Genomic DNA, 16,537 nt, shown 5'->3' on the forward strand with positions numbered 1-16,537 from the left:
ACTCAAACAGTTGTACAAAAGGGCGGAAAATAAGAAGTCCATCTCATTCTCCTAGAGGCCACCAATATCACTTATTCACCCTCTTTAATGGGTATATATCTTATTTGTCTGGAAACAATTATTTACCTAGTCTCTAACCTTATGGGTATTCAGGCTGAAACCTTTTGTTATTAAAGCCACAAGCATGTCGAACATACCGCCCATGTATGTGGTTCCAGCATTAAGAAACATCCCACAAATGGAAATGCTGAATCAGTATGTGCATAACTAATCCACTCTGTCCACAGACCATCCCAAACTACCCACCAACGAAGCCCTGTCAATTAGTCCTCCCACCAGCACAGAAAACTGTTTCCCAGCAGCAGTGCCAATGCCATATACTATCAAACTTTCTGATCTTTGCCTGATGGATCAAGAGGTATCTCTTGTTTTAATTGCACTTAATTAAGTAATGAACACCTTTTCAAGGTATTTATCGAACCATTCATATCTGTTCCTTGTGACCTGCAACCCATTTCTCTCCGTTGCCAATGTTTTTATTGCATCATTGACTGTACTGATTTTAAAAGCTCTTTATGTAAAAGAACATTGCCCCTTAAGGAATATTGCTCTTTAAGAAAAAAATTTTACTATTCCAGATAAAGGTTAGCATCTTTTTCTGGTTTTAGAATTTTGTGTCTCCTTTAGAAAAGTTTTGTTCATTTTAAAAACTCTTCTTTGAAAGCCAAGGAGTAAACTGACTAAACTTAAAAAAAAAAAAAATGTTGGTAGATGTGGTAGTACAGCTCTGTAATTCCAGCTAATTGGGAGCTGAGGTATGGGGATCACAAGTTCAAGGCCAACTTTACCAGACCCTGTTTCAAAATAAGAAAAAATTTTAAAACGTCAGGTAGAGTATTTGCCTGGCATATCCAAGACCCTGGGTTCAATCCCCAGCACCGCAAAAAATTGTTAACATGCCACCTTTTAAACTGGAATTAAGCTAGCATTTCAATAACTACACCACAAACTTGATGCATTTCACCATTCTCCTCTGCACAGAGGTCTGATGAGAGAATAATTACTTCAGTTTAGAGATAAGTAGATTTCTCTCTTTTTACAAGTCATGCATCTTAAAGAATAGTAACTGAGCCAGGTTTGGTGGTGCATACCTGTAATCCCAGTGATTGGGAAGACAGGAGGGTCTCAAGATTGAGGCCAGTCTGGGAAATCTAGCAAGACCCCGTCTCAAAATTAAAAGGGGACTGGTGAGATAGGAGCACAGGGAAAGAATGCTTACTGAAGAAAATCAAACAACCAATGCCTAGAGTCCAAGGAGCTCTCAGGAGGAGTAAGAAGTGGCCCCTGCCCTGAGGTCACTTACAATCTAGTGTGAGAGAAGAGACAGGTACAAAAATAGTACCAGACTCCAGAGCCAGCTCAGGGGAGGGATGTGAACCGGCAAAGAGGCACCAGCTCAGTACCCACACAGCCTGGTGCTATGTTTGTTTTCTTAAACCTGCCAGCTCTAGCCCTTCACCACCTTGTCAAATTCAAGGCCACCTTGGAGAGACAGCATTAGAGCCTACTTGCAATGCCTTTGTGATTCTTACACACCCACATCACTGTTTTTCTAGGCTCTGGGCCTGTGCTGCTTCACAAAGCTATGCAAGCCATGTAGGTGACCAGAGTAAGGAACTCCTGGGTGGCTTCATCCACATGCTCCACTTCCAACTCAGCCCCAGAATTCACCCTGGGGTTCTCCAACTGTCGTGTGGGCAAGACAAGCCAACAAGCCCACATACCTGCAGACTTACACCTAGTACACAGAGAACCACTTGCAGGTAACACTTCACTCATTTCAGTTTTTGCAAATAAACACAGACTAAAGAATGACAAAAATGCCCCTCCTCAAAGTGCATGTTTGTTCTGCTGGTTCAGTTAAGAGGTATAGTGGGCTATTACCACGTGGTTACAAGATCTGAATAAAGGAATCATTTCGACATACTAGTTATGGCTCAAAGGCATACAGCTTCTCTTGGGCTGGTATCAACAACAAACAATTCAGACAAGCCTCCAGCACAATCCTCAGGGTGCAGAAGACAGACACATGAATCTCAGTTCAGTATGTCCTCTACCTATTTCTGGCAAATGCCCTGAAGATGATCACTTCACAATCAATCCTCAATGGAGCTAACAGAACGGTAAAATAGCTTCGCACCTGCCAAGGCAGGACACTAGTGTGTCTGGGTCATGAAGAGCAAGCTTCCTGCCTGCTGCTTCTGGGCTGCCACCCGATTCTTTCCTCCTGTCAGTTTGGATAATAAGTGCACCTGGGATGGCTGTTTTGGTAGTCCAGGCTTGTGACTAGAAAGGATGTTACTATCCTGCATGCAGATTATCACAGAGCACCCATACAGCCTTGAAGGCCAAGGAGGAGGGGAGGAGGGTCACATGATTACAGCCCCAGAACAATGCCAACCTAAAAACCTAGATGAGAGCCTGAGCAGATAAGGCCATCCTAAAAAGGAAACTGAGTCTGAACTATGCCTGTTTATGTTTGCCATTAATGAAGCATCACAATAAACTGAAATCATTTGCTCTGGCAAAGAAAATAATTGGGACCCTTAAGTACTGTGGTCCCAAAACAAATGACTTTGGAGGACTGCTGGCAGGAGGGTCATCCTTGGAAAATCCCTTCTAACACATGAACAGCACCTGGGTTTTACCAGACCCAGATTCTGCTCATGGGGGTTCATGGGCAAAGCTGCTGTGAGAAGAAATTCTGCTACAACTTGCTTGGGTACCAAAGGGCAGCCAGCTCCATTTGAGCTCCTCAATATCCTCAGCTCTGCTCTCGTGGAATACGTTCTGTTGGGAGGGGCAGAGAGTGAAGAGAAAGGAGCAAAACATTTCAGGCAACTTGCAAACAACCCTTGCAAAGGCCCTGATGCAGAGAGAAAAGTGTAATGAATTCAAGGACAAAAGCTAGGATACAGACATGGATGACAATGTTATGTAACATTATGGTCTGTAAGGCGGAGACAAGGCTGGGATGGAGAGGCCTTAGGAGCCCCATGAAAACCTGTCCCAGCAGTAACAGGAAGTCACTGAGTGGTTGGCTTTTTAACAGAAAGGAAGACAACCAAATATGATGTTCCAAAAAGACTGGACAGTGAAGCACTGGGGGTGGACCAGAGAAGATGGGTAGAAGAGCTGGCAGCAATTCTAAGAGATAGTTCAGGCATGAGCCAACAGTGACTCTGACCAGGATGATGGCAAGAAGAAGCCAGATTTTGAGTTAAGGGTTAAAGATTTTCAGACCCTGAAATGTAGTATTGACAAGAACACTAACAGAGAGCAGGTATGCAAGGTACATTCTGGATTTCTGGCTATGGCACTGAATATCCAAATATTAGTGCTCATCACCAAGAAAGGGCCCTGGGAAAGGGATTGCTCTTGGGGAAGGGAGATCTCAAGTTTGGTTTCAACTAGAGTAAATCTGAGATACTCTGGAAACATCGCAAAAGAGGGTGAACAGGAAAGAGGATAAACCATTTCCACCAAACCCACCAGCTCTCTTTATTAGGGCTCACCAAGAGTTTCAGTGGCCAAACTCCCCAAAAGTTGAGGTTTCAAAGTACTTTGTTCCTACTCTAGTCTTCTTTATTCCCAGCAAGAGATGAGACATCCCAGAACCCCAAACTGGGGCTACCTTAAGCAGCTCTGGATGGACTCTCAGTCTCCATGGGCACAGCTCCCTGAGCTGTGCAGCATTGGAGGCCCAGGAAAGGTTCTGATGGAATTTGGGGGTCTTCTCAGCCATCCCCAACAAAGTGTCCTGACCCAACATAGTTTCTTATCACAGGTCAGGATAGACCCCAGGATGTTAATTCTACCAGATGGACTGTTTTAACAGCTAACAGGGAAGAGAACATCATTCATGCAACATTTGAAGAGCCCATTTTTTCCCCCTTCCCACCTCCACCTTCCTAATGTTGGTCAGCACTGTGAGCAGGTCACAGTGACATAACAGTCACACAATCCTCAACACTGTTGGGAGGGAAGAATAAACAGATATCAATGACCCTAACTAGTATCAGCCATAACCAAAGCTGGCAAAGCTCCCCTGCCACCATCCAGACATATAAACACCTGCCACAGTGGAACAAGAGTGCCCTTAGGGAGGACAGCTCAGAACCTAGACTTGTACAAGCTGCCCTCCAGACAGAGATGCAACCTCGTAGCTGGACTGAAGAGAGAAGGCAAGAAGAGTGCACTAAATGGCTGTGAGCCTCTGTCATGAATTCTGTGGCCCCAAGTGGCCCAATGAGCCAGCCATTGGAAGCTGCCCACAGAGCAAAACCCCAGCCCTCCCTGTGCCCACATTGGGCTTTGACCTCTCAGATCTCTAAAAAAAGCAATGTGAGAGAAGGGGGAAAGATGGAGGGTATTAGCTGTGAAAACATAAGAAAGGGTCAGTAGAGAAGAAGGCACAAGACATTCCAAGAAGCACGGAAAGTAAACACAAGAAATTGGATTGCATCTTCCTCATACATGGACCAAGAGATTTCAGTGTGAATCAAGTTTTCCAATGACAACCACCAAGACTCCATCATCAAAATGGGAACTTGCAGTTTTGGCTTGTAAGGGAAAACATGGTAAGTTACAACTAAGAGTGTGACTACTGTATAAACCAGACTGCTGCCATTCTAACACACGCACTCCATGGCCTCCACCAAAACCCACCCCTTCTCAGTCCTGAAAAGTAACCTGCTCCGAAAACAGAGCCATCTTTCAGAAGAGGACAAGGCAGGTCACAGCTGTGGGGCTCTGAAATTCCACTTCAATGAAAGGTTTGTGGTGCTCAGTGTGGGAAACTCAGACAGGCCCGAAGCTCACCTGCCCACCAAGTGAAATTCAAGGTCGGTCTTGAGAGCCCAGCGCCACCTTTATGGCTTTATCTTTCTGATGAGAGATTAAACACTCACTTAAAAGTTTAAATGGACTTTTAAAAAGTCACTACTTTGATCCTGTAGCAGTCTACAAGGTTTTAACGTTGTTAAACCATTAAGATCTTTATTCCAGAGATAATCTAGGTCCCTTATTTAGGGACTGAGCTAACTGGGAGTCTGTTCTGACTACTTAATATTCTAAGCCAAAGTGCTAGGGAAAGTTAAGGTACAGACTCCACTGACACATGGGCCCTAGATGGGGGTTAGAACATATGGCAGAGGGTGGTGGAAGTTCTCCTGAGTACTGAGGTAGCAGATACAGCCAGACAGGTCCACCTAGCCCCTCTTCCACATATTTAGAGAAGAATCCACTGATGTGATACTTACGAACAGTGTCATTACTGGAGTCCCACGCCTCCACAAGCAAAGTATAGGACCTCTGCAAGATAGAGAAGCAACAGGTTAGTGATACAGAAACAGGGATCAGCTTCCCAACATAGTTTTTCTCTGGGCCTCCCTGCACACCCCACCAAAACAATATTCTATTAGCCAGCACATTGAAGTCTTGGACGTTTAAATCCAGATGAACTCCCCTCCCTTCCTCAGTGCTCTTTCCAGACTGACAAATGACTACTTTCACCTGGATGGGAACCATTGGGGTCATCATGCATGCAGGCAGCCCAAAGTCCTGATCAGGAAATGCCACCTCCTATATGAGAGCATTTGGCATATAGTTTTCCAAAACTTTCCAGATCCTAACCTTAGTGCATGAGAAAACACACACATACACACAAAGAATTTATTCTAAGCTAGCCTACTCAGGTATTTGCACTGAGGGGGTATTGCTAAGGTTACACTTCAGACCCTGATGGGACAGTCTCCAGGGAGGCCCCCTTTTCCTTTTCAGAACCCCTTTGAAAGCCCTGTCTGTGAGACCATCCCAGCTCCCACAAGTATCAGGTAACTCTAGGAAGCAGGAGGGGGTAGGTGCAAAAAGACTGCTAGAGACAAAGAAGGCAACCGAACTTGGGTGGCGGGGTTGGGGGGACAGACGGAAAGAAAGTACAAAGGGAGAAATCACAGTACACCCGTGGATTGTGTTTATTGATGAACTTATCTGTCAATAAGATCTAACATTCCAGGAATAATCAGAGCCCACTAACTAAACAAATTCCCTGGATACTGGCAAGGTGCCAGCTATTATAGTGAAGGCACTTTTTATCTCCCAGGCTTATCTCAGAATTCCAGCCTCTCCGCAAAACCCAGAGCTATTAGCAACTTTCCGATTTTACTCAAATCTTCATTTGCAATTTACCATGAGGTTAGTCTCACAAAACACCAAGAGTCTTGATAAACCTCTCTCAGGACTGGAGAAGAAGACTCGAAGCAGGTGGAGAGAAAAGGAAAACGAACCCATTTTGCATCCCCTGCTCGGCCACTGTCAGAAGCCAATGCACAAAAAATAGTAGCATGTATTGCTTGAATAACATCATACACCAGAAACACTGCTGTCAAGAGAAGACACCCACAAGGGAAAGGCAAAAAAAAAAAAGGGGGGGGGAGTTTCATTCATCACTGCTCTCAGGGTGACACAGCAGGTTGTCTCTGAATATAAAAATATCTTGTGATAGACCCTGCCTTGGAACTCAGCCGAAATATGTTTCATACTCCAAGCCGAGTAGGATTCCATTTCGTTCACTGATAACTGTGGGAAAATGCTCACAAAAAGCAAGCAAAACCAGGCAAGCCAGGGCACATACCCAGCCCTCTCCCTGCTAGTGGCCATAGGTCCAAACACATTGTTGTCGTCGTTAATATTTTATTAGTGAAAGTTACACCTTATTTACAACCTCTAAGTTTCTTAGGACTTCCTACAAATTATAGGACTCTTCCTGATGAGCAGCAAGAAATTATATTTCTCTACTGATTTGAGGCTAGAGCCAAGTCGAAATGAGGCCAGATGTGTGGCTGATTCTGTATAATTAAGCCCTTCATTTGCTGGTCACGTTGAGGCCCACATCCTCCACTTCAACAATATTGCTGTAATTAATCCTCTGATTAAATGCATTGATACCAAGAGTTTTGACAGACTTGCACAAGCGCTAAACACATAATACCCAAATGCCACAGCAAGGGAAGGTGCCCTGGGACTGGGCTGGCATGGCAGTATAGTTCCATTTAATACTAAGGCAGAAGGTATCCTTAGGTCTCACACCAGGACTTGGAAGACCAAGTAGTGTTTCGGGCTCACACTCTCCTCAGAAGCTGCTGCCCTACACCCTCCATTCCTTGAGGGATTAGAATGGCACCCTCAGCTCTAGAAGCCTGATATCATGATTTTCTTACCCACTGCCTTCCTTCTCAGAGATGGAGGTGGGGTAAGGGTAAGGACCGCAGTGACAGCCACCAAGATTGGACCTTTTCTCCCCCTTATTTCAAAGAAGGGATCTGTGTTCCAGAACAAATCTCCTGGGGTGCCCAGCCTTCAGAGAAAAGAATTCACTCCATGGTTCCTATTAGAAGGCACTCTTACCTCCCACTCCATCCCCACACCATAGATCAACAATCAAGATAATTTAGCAATGATTATTAGTTGCTAGGGAGCTTTAATTTTTCCCAGGCCCACGCCTGACCTCTGTACATCCTTAAATATACATCTGGACACTGAGATCCCAGACCATGTGCACCTCATGCTATCAAAGCAGGTACCAGGCCACAAATCAGCAATCCACTATGATCAAGTCATACCCAATTGGCCACAGCAAATCTTGCTGCCAACAGAGGCTGAGTCCCCAGTCCCCAAAGGGGAAAAGGACTCAGAAAGGCCAACTATTCAATCTCAAGTTCATAATAAAAATCAAATGAGAAAAAAAGCAAATACCTGGGGTTTTCTTGGTTTCTAAGTATAAAACCAAGGCTTCTAGGAAGAGTCAACTGGATTGCATCTTTTTATTCCCCCCAGAATGATAGTCTGGGGCCAACACAGAAAGAACGGGTAGTTAACAGAGCATCAGTCTGGATTTGCAATGCAAGTCATTGCTGCCCCTACCCAGCTCCAAGCCCAAGGATGTCCTGGCCACACAGCGGCTGGTTCCCATTCTCCTGCAGCATTGAAGAGGACTGGTCAGCTTTCAAAAGTGCCGTTGGGGAGATTTCCATGCAATTTTCAACAAGAAGAGATTCCTGGCATCAAAGCCTCCAAGACATGCCAAGGCCACCAGGTCCCTCTCCCAAGGCCAGGACACCAGCACCTCCTCCCATCCTCCACACTTGGGCTGCTGCTCAAGGGTTATGTTCTGTGTCCTGCCCCACTCCACGGTGGTTACCTTGGCACTAGGCAGAGCGGTAAGCACTTAATTGCCACATTAAGAAGGGGGGATGTAAGAAACAAAGGTAATTGTGTTGGCAGCTGGGAGCTTCCTTTTCCTGGCAACAGTGGCAGCCAAACCAAGCCTTGAGAAGCGGCTGCCTCCCCTCCTGCCAAGCTGACGGACACAAACAAACCGCCATCCAAACGGCACGCGTGCGGCGTCCAAAACCCCAGGCCGCTGCGACAGGCGGGCCCACTGGAGGCACGCACATCCTGGGAATGTCCAGCTTGCCAACACGGCCATTGTGCATGGCCAGTCGGCCCCTGGGTCTGTCGGGGGCCCTGCGCTCTGCTGACTCAACTGTTGCTTCCTGTCGCTTGTCCTGTATTAGCAGTATTTTTGGAGAGGCCCCATTCTTCTCTGTAATCCTCATTTTAGTCAATTCGGCCAACTCTATTGTCCTGCCTGTGTCTGGGTGGCCAGAGTATAAAATATTCCAGTCACAAAACATATTAAACAAAAAAGGATTCAAGAGAGTCCATGTGTGGGCACACTTACATACACTCACACACATAATCTCCATACCACAGGGTTTTGGCAAGGTGAGAGATGAAGGAGGATGACTACCCTTATTGCATCCCTACAAGCTAAGGCTCCGTTCAGAGAGAGAAAACAATCAAGTCTGCAGGGCTTGACATGTCAATAGCGTCCGATCTGGTTACAAAAGGGTGATTTTCTCATCAAAGCCCACCTCAAAGGCTCACCAAGAGGCCCAGAGCTCATATACAGATTTGAGACTCTCAATGAGAGGCCCCTACCTCAGTTCCCATCATTACCCTTACCTGTTTGAAAGGCATCCCACTGATAATTAAACGCACCAGTTACAAAAGGGTGGCGAGGTTAATAGATAGAATACCGAGAAGCCAGCCAAGCACAACGGTCCGGTTCACACAGAGCAAGCCCGAACAAGAGTCCTTTCTACTTATTTACCAAAAGTGCATAAAAACTGGGCTTAACTGGTGGAGGACTCTGAATGTTTGACTATTTATGTACCCATTTTAACCACTGGGAACCACTCTGTGGAATTTCTTCCCTGCACATGCATTGCACCAATGATAGATGTCACTGACACTATAAAAATAAGAGCCACAAGGCTGCTGCAGTCCATGCAGTGATCAGAAACCAACAAGTCCCAACACAACACAATTCAGCAGAGGTGGCACAATTTGGAACCCAGGACTTTCTCCATTTCTACAATTTTAGAATCTTTACTTTCTAGTTGTTCTCAACAACTGGAAGAACAGGTTAAGTTTTATTCTTTTAAATGTATTTAAAAGCTGTAGCCAAAGATCACTGCTCTCAGCAGCCTGGATCCTAACCTTGAAGGTGAGAGGAATGTCTCTAAATGTTCATCAAGGGAAAAGTCTCAGGCATATTTGTCTTTATTGATTATGAAGCTAATTGTATGCATGTCCAAAGATTATGCATTCTAATGCTGTAATCCTGAAAGCCTGACACTGGGACCAATTTTGGCCCTTCTAACAATGGAACTGTGGCTGCTCTGAATCCAGCCAAGGCCTCTGTTTGCAGATCAACAACATGAAGGTTTCTTGTTACCCCGACCCCCTCCCCTTGTTAACTTTTTTTCTCCATGCTAAACTTTCCACATGGCTTCTATCTTAAAAGTCCCCCAAAGGACCACTATTTGGTGTAAAGATTTTAGGTTGCATTCAGATCACTAGTTTTCAGCAGTGAGGGGTAGGGGGTGCCTCCAAGTTGCTGCTACCTCTCCACCTCACCCATTCAACTCCTTCAGTCTCTAGCCAAAAGCCTCACCATTTTCTACACATTTTAAGTCCCTATAGAATTATGGGTGTGGAGCTCGTGGGTTGCAAACTCGTTTAAGTCCTGAAGGTTTGAATAAGTTGCTAAGAAATAGGACAACAAGGGGGTGGGGGGGGAAGAGGTTACACCTGCAAGAGAAGAAAAAATTAGACCAAGAACCTGGAATAGGGATTCCTTGGGGGAGAAGCCCTTTCAAAGTTAGCACCACTCCACTTTGCCCTAAGCCTACTTTTGCTACTCAGACATGTCATTCTGTGTCTTTAGTTTGAGGTAGATTTCTTAGGGCACAGGGTGTTTCCTCCAAAGTCCCTTGCACGGGCACATACACATGTGCTGTACGTAGACACATTGACCACACAGGTGAGTTGCAAATATTGGCTAAAGAAAGGCTCAAATGAGAACCTGGTTTCTCTGCCTTTTGAAGTATCTAGAGGCATAAAGGCAAGGACTTGTCAATTATATTGAGATTAATACTCAAACACCTGACAATTATTCATTCAGGCCTTAAGTGTGAAGGGGGCCAAAGCTAGCATTTTTCTGGTATGCAAGAATCATATTTCATTGATTTTTCCTAAAAAAAAAAATTAAAAAGCAAGTCTTTGAATGAGATAAGTGGTATTTAAAATACGAAGCTAAAAAGGCAGATACTTCCATTATTTCCCTCAAATTTTCTCTAGATTCATTTCACTCAAAGGCCACCAATGAAACCACCTACCTAACCAGGGTTCTAGGATTCCCAAGAAGGAGTGGTAATTACATAATGCATTTTTAATAAGCAGGCTCTGCTGGGACTTAGTACTCATTTTGGGAGGTGCAAATTAACCATTTCAGTGATTTATAAATGGTTATTCCCAAATCATTTCTTGTTAAGCCCAATTACCTCTCATAATAATGTTCTTATCATTCGGTCCCCCAATTTGAGGATCATAAATCAGGCTAGTTGCTTCAAGGCAAGCCCCCTAGCAGCAGAGATGGTAAAGTGATCAGAAACCACTGGTTAAAAACTACAAGACCAGGGCTAGGGAAGTGGATACCAAGTGAGGTGTAATCAGATACTATATGGCAGAGAGACCCACCTCTACAGAGCTCCTCACACAAATGCTGAAATGTGGGCTGAATTTCACATCTTACCAAATCATTTCCTCTTCTTCCTCTCCAGAACAAACAGTTGTTTGACTGGGGTCATAATTCCAAAGCAAAGACACAAATCACATGACCTTCTCCACTGACCTACCCCTGCTCCTCAATCATAGCTCTTCCAGTGTCAGCAAATTTAGGACTCATGACAATGGTGGCTACCTACAAATTGGCAGCTTAGGTGGCTGTGAGACTAAGGTGGTCTGGAGGTTGTTTTTAACTATCTAGCCTCCTTGTTACCTCTTGAATTATGTACCACATTGAGTTATTACCTACCCAAAGAAATCAATTTATTTTATTTTGGTCCTGGGGATTGAACCCAAGGTACAAGAGCTAAGCAAGCCCTCTGCCAATGAGCTTTACCCCCAGCCAGAAATTAGTTTTTAAGAAGACACTTATTAATATTAATTGCCAAATCGAAGGAAGCTGTGTTACTTCAACACTGGCTCAGCTAAGGGCTTTCATTCACCCTGAAGTCATGCTTGAAAGTTACAGACTGAGTGTTTCTCCAGCCACATTCAAGAAAATAAAATAAAACAATACACCTAAACTCCAATTTCTCTTGGGAAGTAAAGCTTATGTTCCACGGCAGGCCTTTCTGGGGTAGCAGGGTGGAGACTTGTTTATGAGGATACATGCATTTGGCCCAACTTCAAAAGAACCACATTTTCAGAGTTATGCTGGCAGTCCCCCTATTCTAAAAATGCCCAGAGTCTTTCATGGTTGGTGACGGCTCAAGCCTGAAGGCAAAGAGGAGCACCAGCAAATCAATCACCTCCCCTACCCTCTCGCACCATTTCCATTTCCTTCTCCTCTGAGGACTCCTGCCAAGTGTCAAAGGAAGAGACACACCTTCTAGGTCACTTTTTTTTGGGGGGAGGGGGGGTTAAGGAGCAAGACTCCATTTTTGTCTAAGCTATTCTGACCCTACTTTCCAAAATGAATCTCAGCCAGGCCTTCTGCTTTTCCACATCAGTAATAAGATTCCTTTTATGGTCTTGTGAAAAGCCAGAGGGGCTCCGGACTGATCCTCCAGAGGATGGAACCACCTGCTGTCCCAGTCCCCCTAAACTCCAAACACAGTTCAAGGGCAGTCAGCATTCACAGTCAGCTTGGGCCCCGTCAGATTTAAAGGTGGCCAACGTCTTTAGCTTAAAGTTCTCCCTAATAGGGGATTAACAGACAAGACAAACACTCTTTGTAAAAGTGAAATCCCACAACAGAAACAACCCTCAGATTTCAAGAGAACTTCACATAGATAGTTCTCTTTTTAAATAAGACCCTTTTAAAGGCATGTTTTTGCTAACTGTCTGATCTTACCCAAAGCAGAGGGCACTTCCTAATGCCACAATACTAGCTCTTGTAAACGTGGATCTTAGGAGCCTCCCTGGCCTTCCAGCAGACCTAGCCAGACAGGCTTTCCTCCCCTCCAGGAGTTGCTAATCACACAGCCCGAGTTCGCGGATAGGAGGCAGCAGAGCGCACCCAATCAGAGCACGTGGCGCAAAGAAATCCTCTGGGGCACAGAGCTCCCCCGCCCCCCGACTTACCACCCACCCTCCAAGAACAGGCTGGGCCAAGCCCCAGTCCTGGCAGTGAGTCACACCTCCTGGACAGCGGGCACACCCCCAACATTTCCCTTTCCTCCCCTTCTGCAATCGCACCCATCTTCCTTCCACCCATTTTGGGATGTTGCAAGGGCCTTGTTGCAGGTCTGCCAGCTGGGCCCGGGCCTGGAGCTGCTCCGCAAGAGGCGGAGGGTAATGAGGGTCCACACATTTGCACCCTAAAGCACTGCCTCCAAGAGGACCGCCCCTTCAAGCCTTGGCACGGCCCCCGAAGAGCTTGCGGGGGCCGTGTGCCCGCCGGACAAGAGTTTGCGCCCGCCCTTCCCCGGGAAGTTTGCAAACACAGCTGTTCCAGAGCCCGGGAACCGCTGGAAGCGAGGCCATAAGGGCTACACCGCGCGGGGGCGGGGGCAGGAAGAGGCCGGCAGGGGGCGGGGGTTCCTGGGCCTACAGCCGGGCGCGCTCCAGAAGACCCCCCCACACACACACCCTGCGGCGGCCGCCCCCGGGATGTGGAGCCCAGCCCGGAGAGCGCCCTTGCACACACCAAAGTCTCCCGGGGAACAGCGGGAAACCGGCTCCCCCCACACCCTCCAGGAAGGACACACCCGCCCTCCGGGCGGCTCACGGGAAAGGGGAGTGTGCCAATTTGGACGGCATTCTCAGCCCACAACTGCGCGGAGTCGCCTTCAACAGCGCACCAGGTTTCATCGGTTAAGCAAAGAGATCACCTACAATGACCTCCTGGCTCAGGCTGGGAGGAAGGGTGGTGGGAGTTATTCCAGCGATTTCAACTTGCAAGTTTAAACCGGCTATCCCAGGCGATTTCCCCCACAATTCCCTTTGGGTCCCCACTTTTGTGGACTAAGCAAGCAGCAACACGGATGAGACCGCCCGGTCCTGACCTGCCCAAGTATGACTATAGTCTCAGATCCCTGGCCCGCCACCCCAAAATGCCTCCCTAGTTATCGTCAAGCTTCAAGCCAAGACCCTTTAAATCTCTCAGGCAAAGGAAAGTAGGGCTCGGCCAGATGCGGTTGCGAGCCTCTGCCCGACTTCCCTCCCCGAGTCGGTCACTCACCGGCCAGGCGAAACTGAAAGGCAGCACAATGCGATTGCGGTCGTTTCCGCGGCTGGCCTTGAGGTTGAAGGTGTTGCCCCCGATGACAGGCGTGGACCCTGAGCCGAAGCTGCAGGGGCCCCCGGCCGTGACGCGGGATTGATACTCCTTGAGGCACACTTTGAAGTACGTGTCACACTCGTCGCGGGTACACTTGCGGTCCCCTGGGTTCCGGGAGCCGCCGCAGCAGTTCCCATTCTGCAGCTCTCCGTTCACGTTTTGCATGGACAGGATCTCCAACTCGAACTGACCCGAGGCCCCGCACACCTGAAGGTGAGGGAGGGAGTAAGGTCACCACGGGAGAAAACTATTTTCTTCGAGGGCAGAGGTAGCGATTCCCTCCCCGCCCGCCCGACTAGTCCGCTGCACCAAGTGAAAATAATTTTGCAAAACTAGGTTCAAGAACTCAACATGATTCAGGGGGCTTAAAACATGAGTGCGGGGGAGGGGGTAAATCCGACGCCTGCCTTGGGTAAGGTCGAGAGTTGGGCGAACGCTCCCTGCCCAGCCTGGAGGGGTCATCCTTCCAGCCTGTGGGGCTCCCCAAGGGAAGCTGGCGCTCTCAACCCAGGTGCAGCCTCTTAAGCGCAAGGGTAGGGCTAGAAAGCCAGGCTTCCTAAGACTCAGGGGGCCGCTCGCCACGCTCAGGCGCCCGCGTCCAGGGCCCCTCGAGGGAAGGGAGACGGCAGGGAAGGAGGCTTGGCAGAGATTCCTACCTTGGCTCGCAGGGCACACAGCAGGGCAAGCAGGAGGCTCAGGGGGCGCCCGGGGCGGCCGCGCGTCCGTGGGGACTGCATCGCTGCGCCGCGCGCCGCGGGCACTCGGGACGCCGCCGCTGCTGCTAGCGCTGGTGCTCTCGCCGGTGCTGCCGTCGCCGCTGCCCCTGCGGCAGCCGCGTCCCGGCTCTAATATACTCCGCCGATTGGAGCATGCACGACTGGAAAACAACACCACTTTTCAAAAGCCCTTTCAAGAGCGGCCCGTTCCAGAAGGCTAAGAGCCCGGCCTCCTTTTATTATTCTGATCGCTTCTTTGAGGCGCTCCCCCTCCTCTTCCACCTCCCGGCTTTCTTTCCTTCTCTCGCGCTCCCCTTCTTTTATTATGATTATGCGCAGCCTTTTATTCCCTTTCAGATCAGCTGCATGGAAAGGGGGGAGGGAGGGAAAAAAAAAAAACCAAGCCTAGCTCGCGGGCCGGCTGCAGGTAACACAATGACGCGTGCCCGCCCGGCTCTCGGAGAGGGACCCGGAGAGCCCGTCTGGGAGCAGCGGCCGGGGCTGGCCACCTCTACCCAGCACGCCAGGGAAGACGCATGCGCGTTTATTAATATTCATGAGGGGCGTGGCCGTCCAGGACACGCCCCTTCCCTCCCGGTTGATGGGGAGGGGACTGCTGAGAGGAACTTGGAAGGGGTTGGGGGATTGAGACTCGCTGGGCGGCGTGGACTCCTGGGACCCCACACAGCACCCCCTCGTCCTTGGGAACTTTGGGCCGGGCGGGAAGGGAGAGCGTGGGGTAAAATTTGGATAGAGCCTTTGCTCTGGGATGCCTGGGTGCCCCCAGCGGTGACCGCCCCCTCGGGCGCCACAAGCTGGGCATCTCTGCTTGCACGTCGGGGCCCCAGGTGTAGGCGCCGCGGCGCTGCCTGAGCGGTCGGAGAGAGGCAGCTTCCGCCTTCCGAGCCGCCTGCGTCAGCTGCGGCTTTACCCCCAGGAGGAGGGCCTGCCCGCCCGGAGCCCGGCCCGCTTCCCGCGAGCTAGCGAGCCGCCCAGAGCGCTCTGCTGGCGGCGGTAGCGGCAGAGGCGGCGGCGGTGAGACTGGCGCACTTGCCGCCGTCTGCTCGCCCGGCGGAGGCGACCTAGGCAGACGCTACTGGGAACTTTGAAAAACTTTCCCGGAGCCAGGCTTGCCACAGGTTCCAGGGAAAGCCTCGGGCCGCGAGCCACCCCCTCCCAGATCCGAGTCTGTGGAGTCTCGGAGGACTCCCAGCTTCCTTTCCAAACCGCGCCAGGGCAGAGACTCGGGGAAGCATGAGGAAGGCTGCGGGCACTCGGAGCCTCTGCTCAGGCTTCGCAAGGGGCAGTCCCAGACGCTGGTGGGCTTGGAAACCCTTCCCGCCCCGCGGTCCGGGGCCGCAGTGCTGGGACTGCACCTGTAGGCGGCCTCCGAGCAGCTCTCTGGGTAGCAAGAGGTGGGCCTGAAAAAGACCGTTTCACCAACGTCGCTAGCAGAACTAGGTTTTTCTAGGGCGGCAGTGGAAACTGATGCCATTTTGCACCTTTAGACAGGCTTCGCAATTAACAGCGACGCTTCTAGTCATAATCAAGGTCAAAGGAAACCCGCGGGCTGGCTGAAGCTTCTGCCAACTCCTTTTCCCGCGGGTTTGCTGTTGCATTTAAGGGGAGCGCTTTAGGAAAACAGATTTCCATTCAAGAGTGCACGAAGTTATAGCGTTATGTGGGGTATGCCCTGCAGAAAAGCTTGACTCTGAAAGGTACCAGTTTGGGGCTGAAGCCTTCCAGGGCTGTGGGACGTGATGAGCTGCAATGGGTTAAGGGGAAATAGTTTTAAAAGGTAGGTAATTGTGGTAATCTTACTGCATTTGAAGAGAGACTCAATTTG

At 48.8% G+C, this 16,537-nt stretch overlaps 1 protein-coding gene across 1 annotated transcript in view; it reads right to left on the reverse strand.

Annotated features, from left to right (window-relative positions):
* Positions 1-15,203, reverse strand: part of JAG1 (jagged canonical Notch ligand 1) — a 36,373-nt gene extending 21,170 nt beyond the window's left edge. Inside the window, exons 1-3 of the mRNA XM_081288686.1 lie at positions 14,632-15,203; positions 13,877-14,182; positions 5,322-5,373 (exon numbers count right to left, since the gene is read on the reverse strand). Of these exons, the coding sequence (XP_081144812.1) occupies positions 5,322-5,373; positions 13,877-14,182; positions 14,632-14,712 (439 nt within the window). The 5' untranslated portion in view covers positions 14,713-15,203. The remainder of the gene's footprint in view (positions 1-5,321; positions 5,374-13,876; positions 14,183-14,631) is intronic.
* Positions 15,204-16,537: the final 1,334 nt, after the last annotated feature.

The sequence above is a fragment of the Spermophilus citellus genome, assembly GCF_964194105.1.
Source record: "Spermophilus citellus genome assembly, chromosome: 4".
NCBI lineage: Eukaryota > Metazoa > Chordata > Mammalia > Rodentia > Sciuridae > Spermophilus > Spermophilus citellus.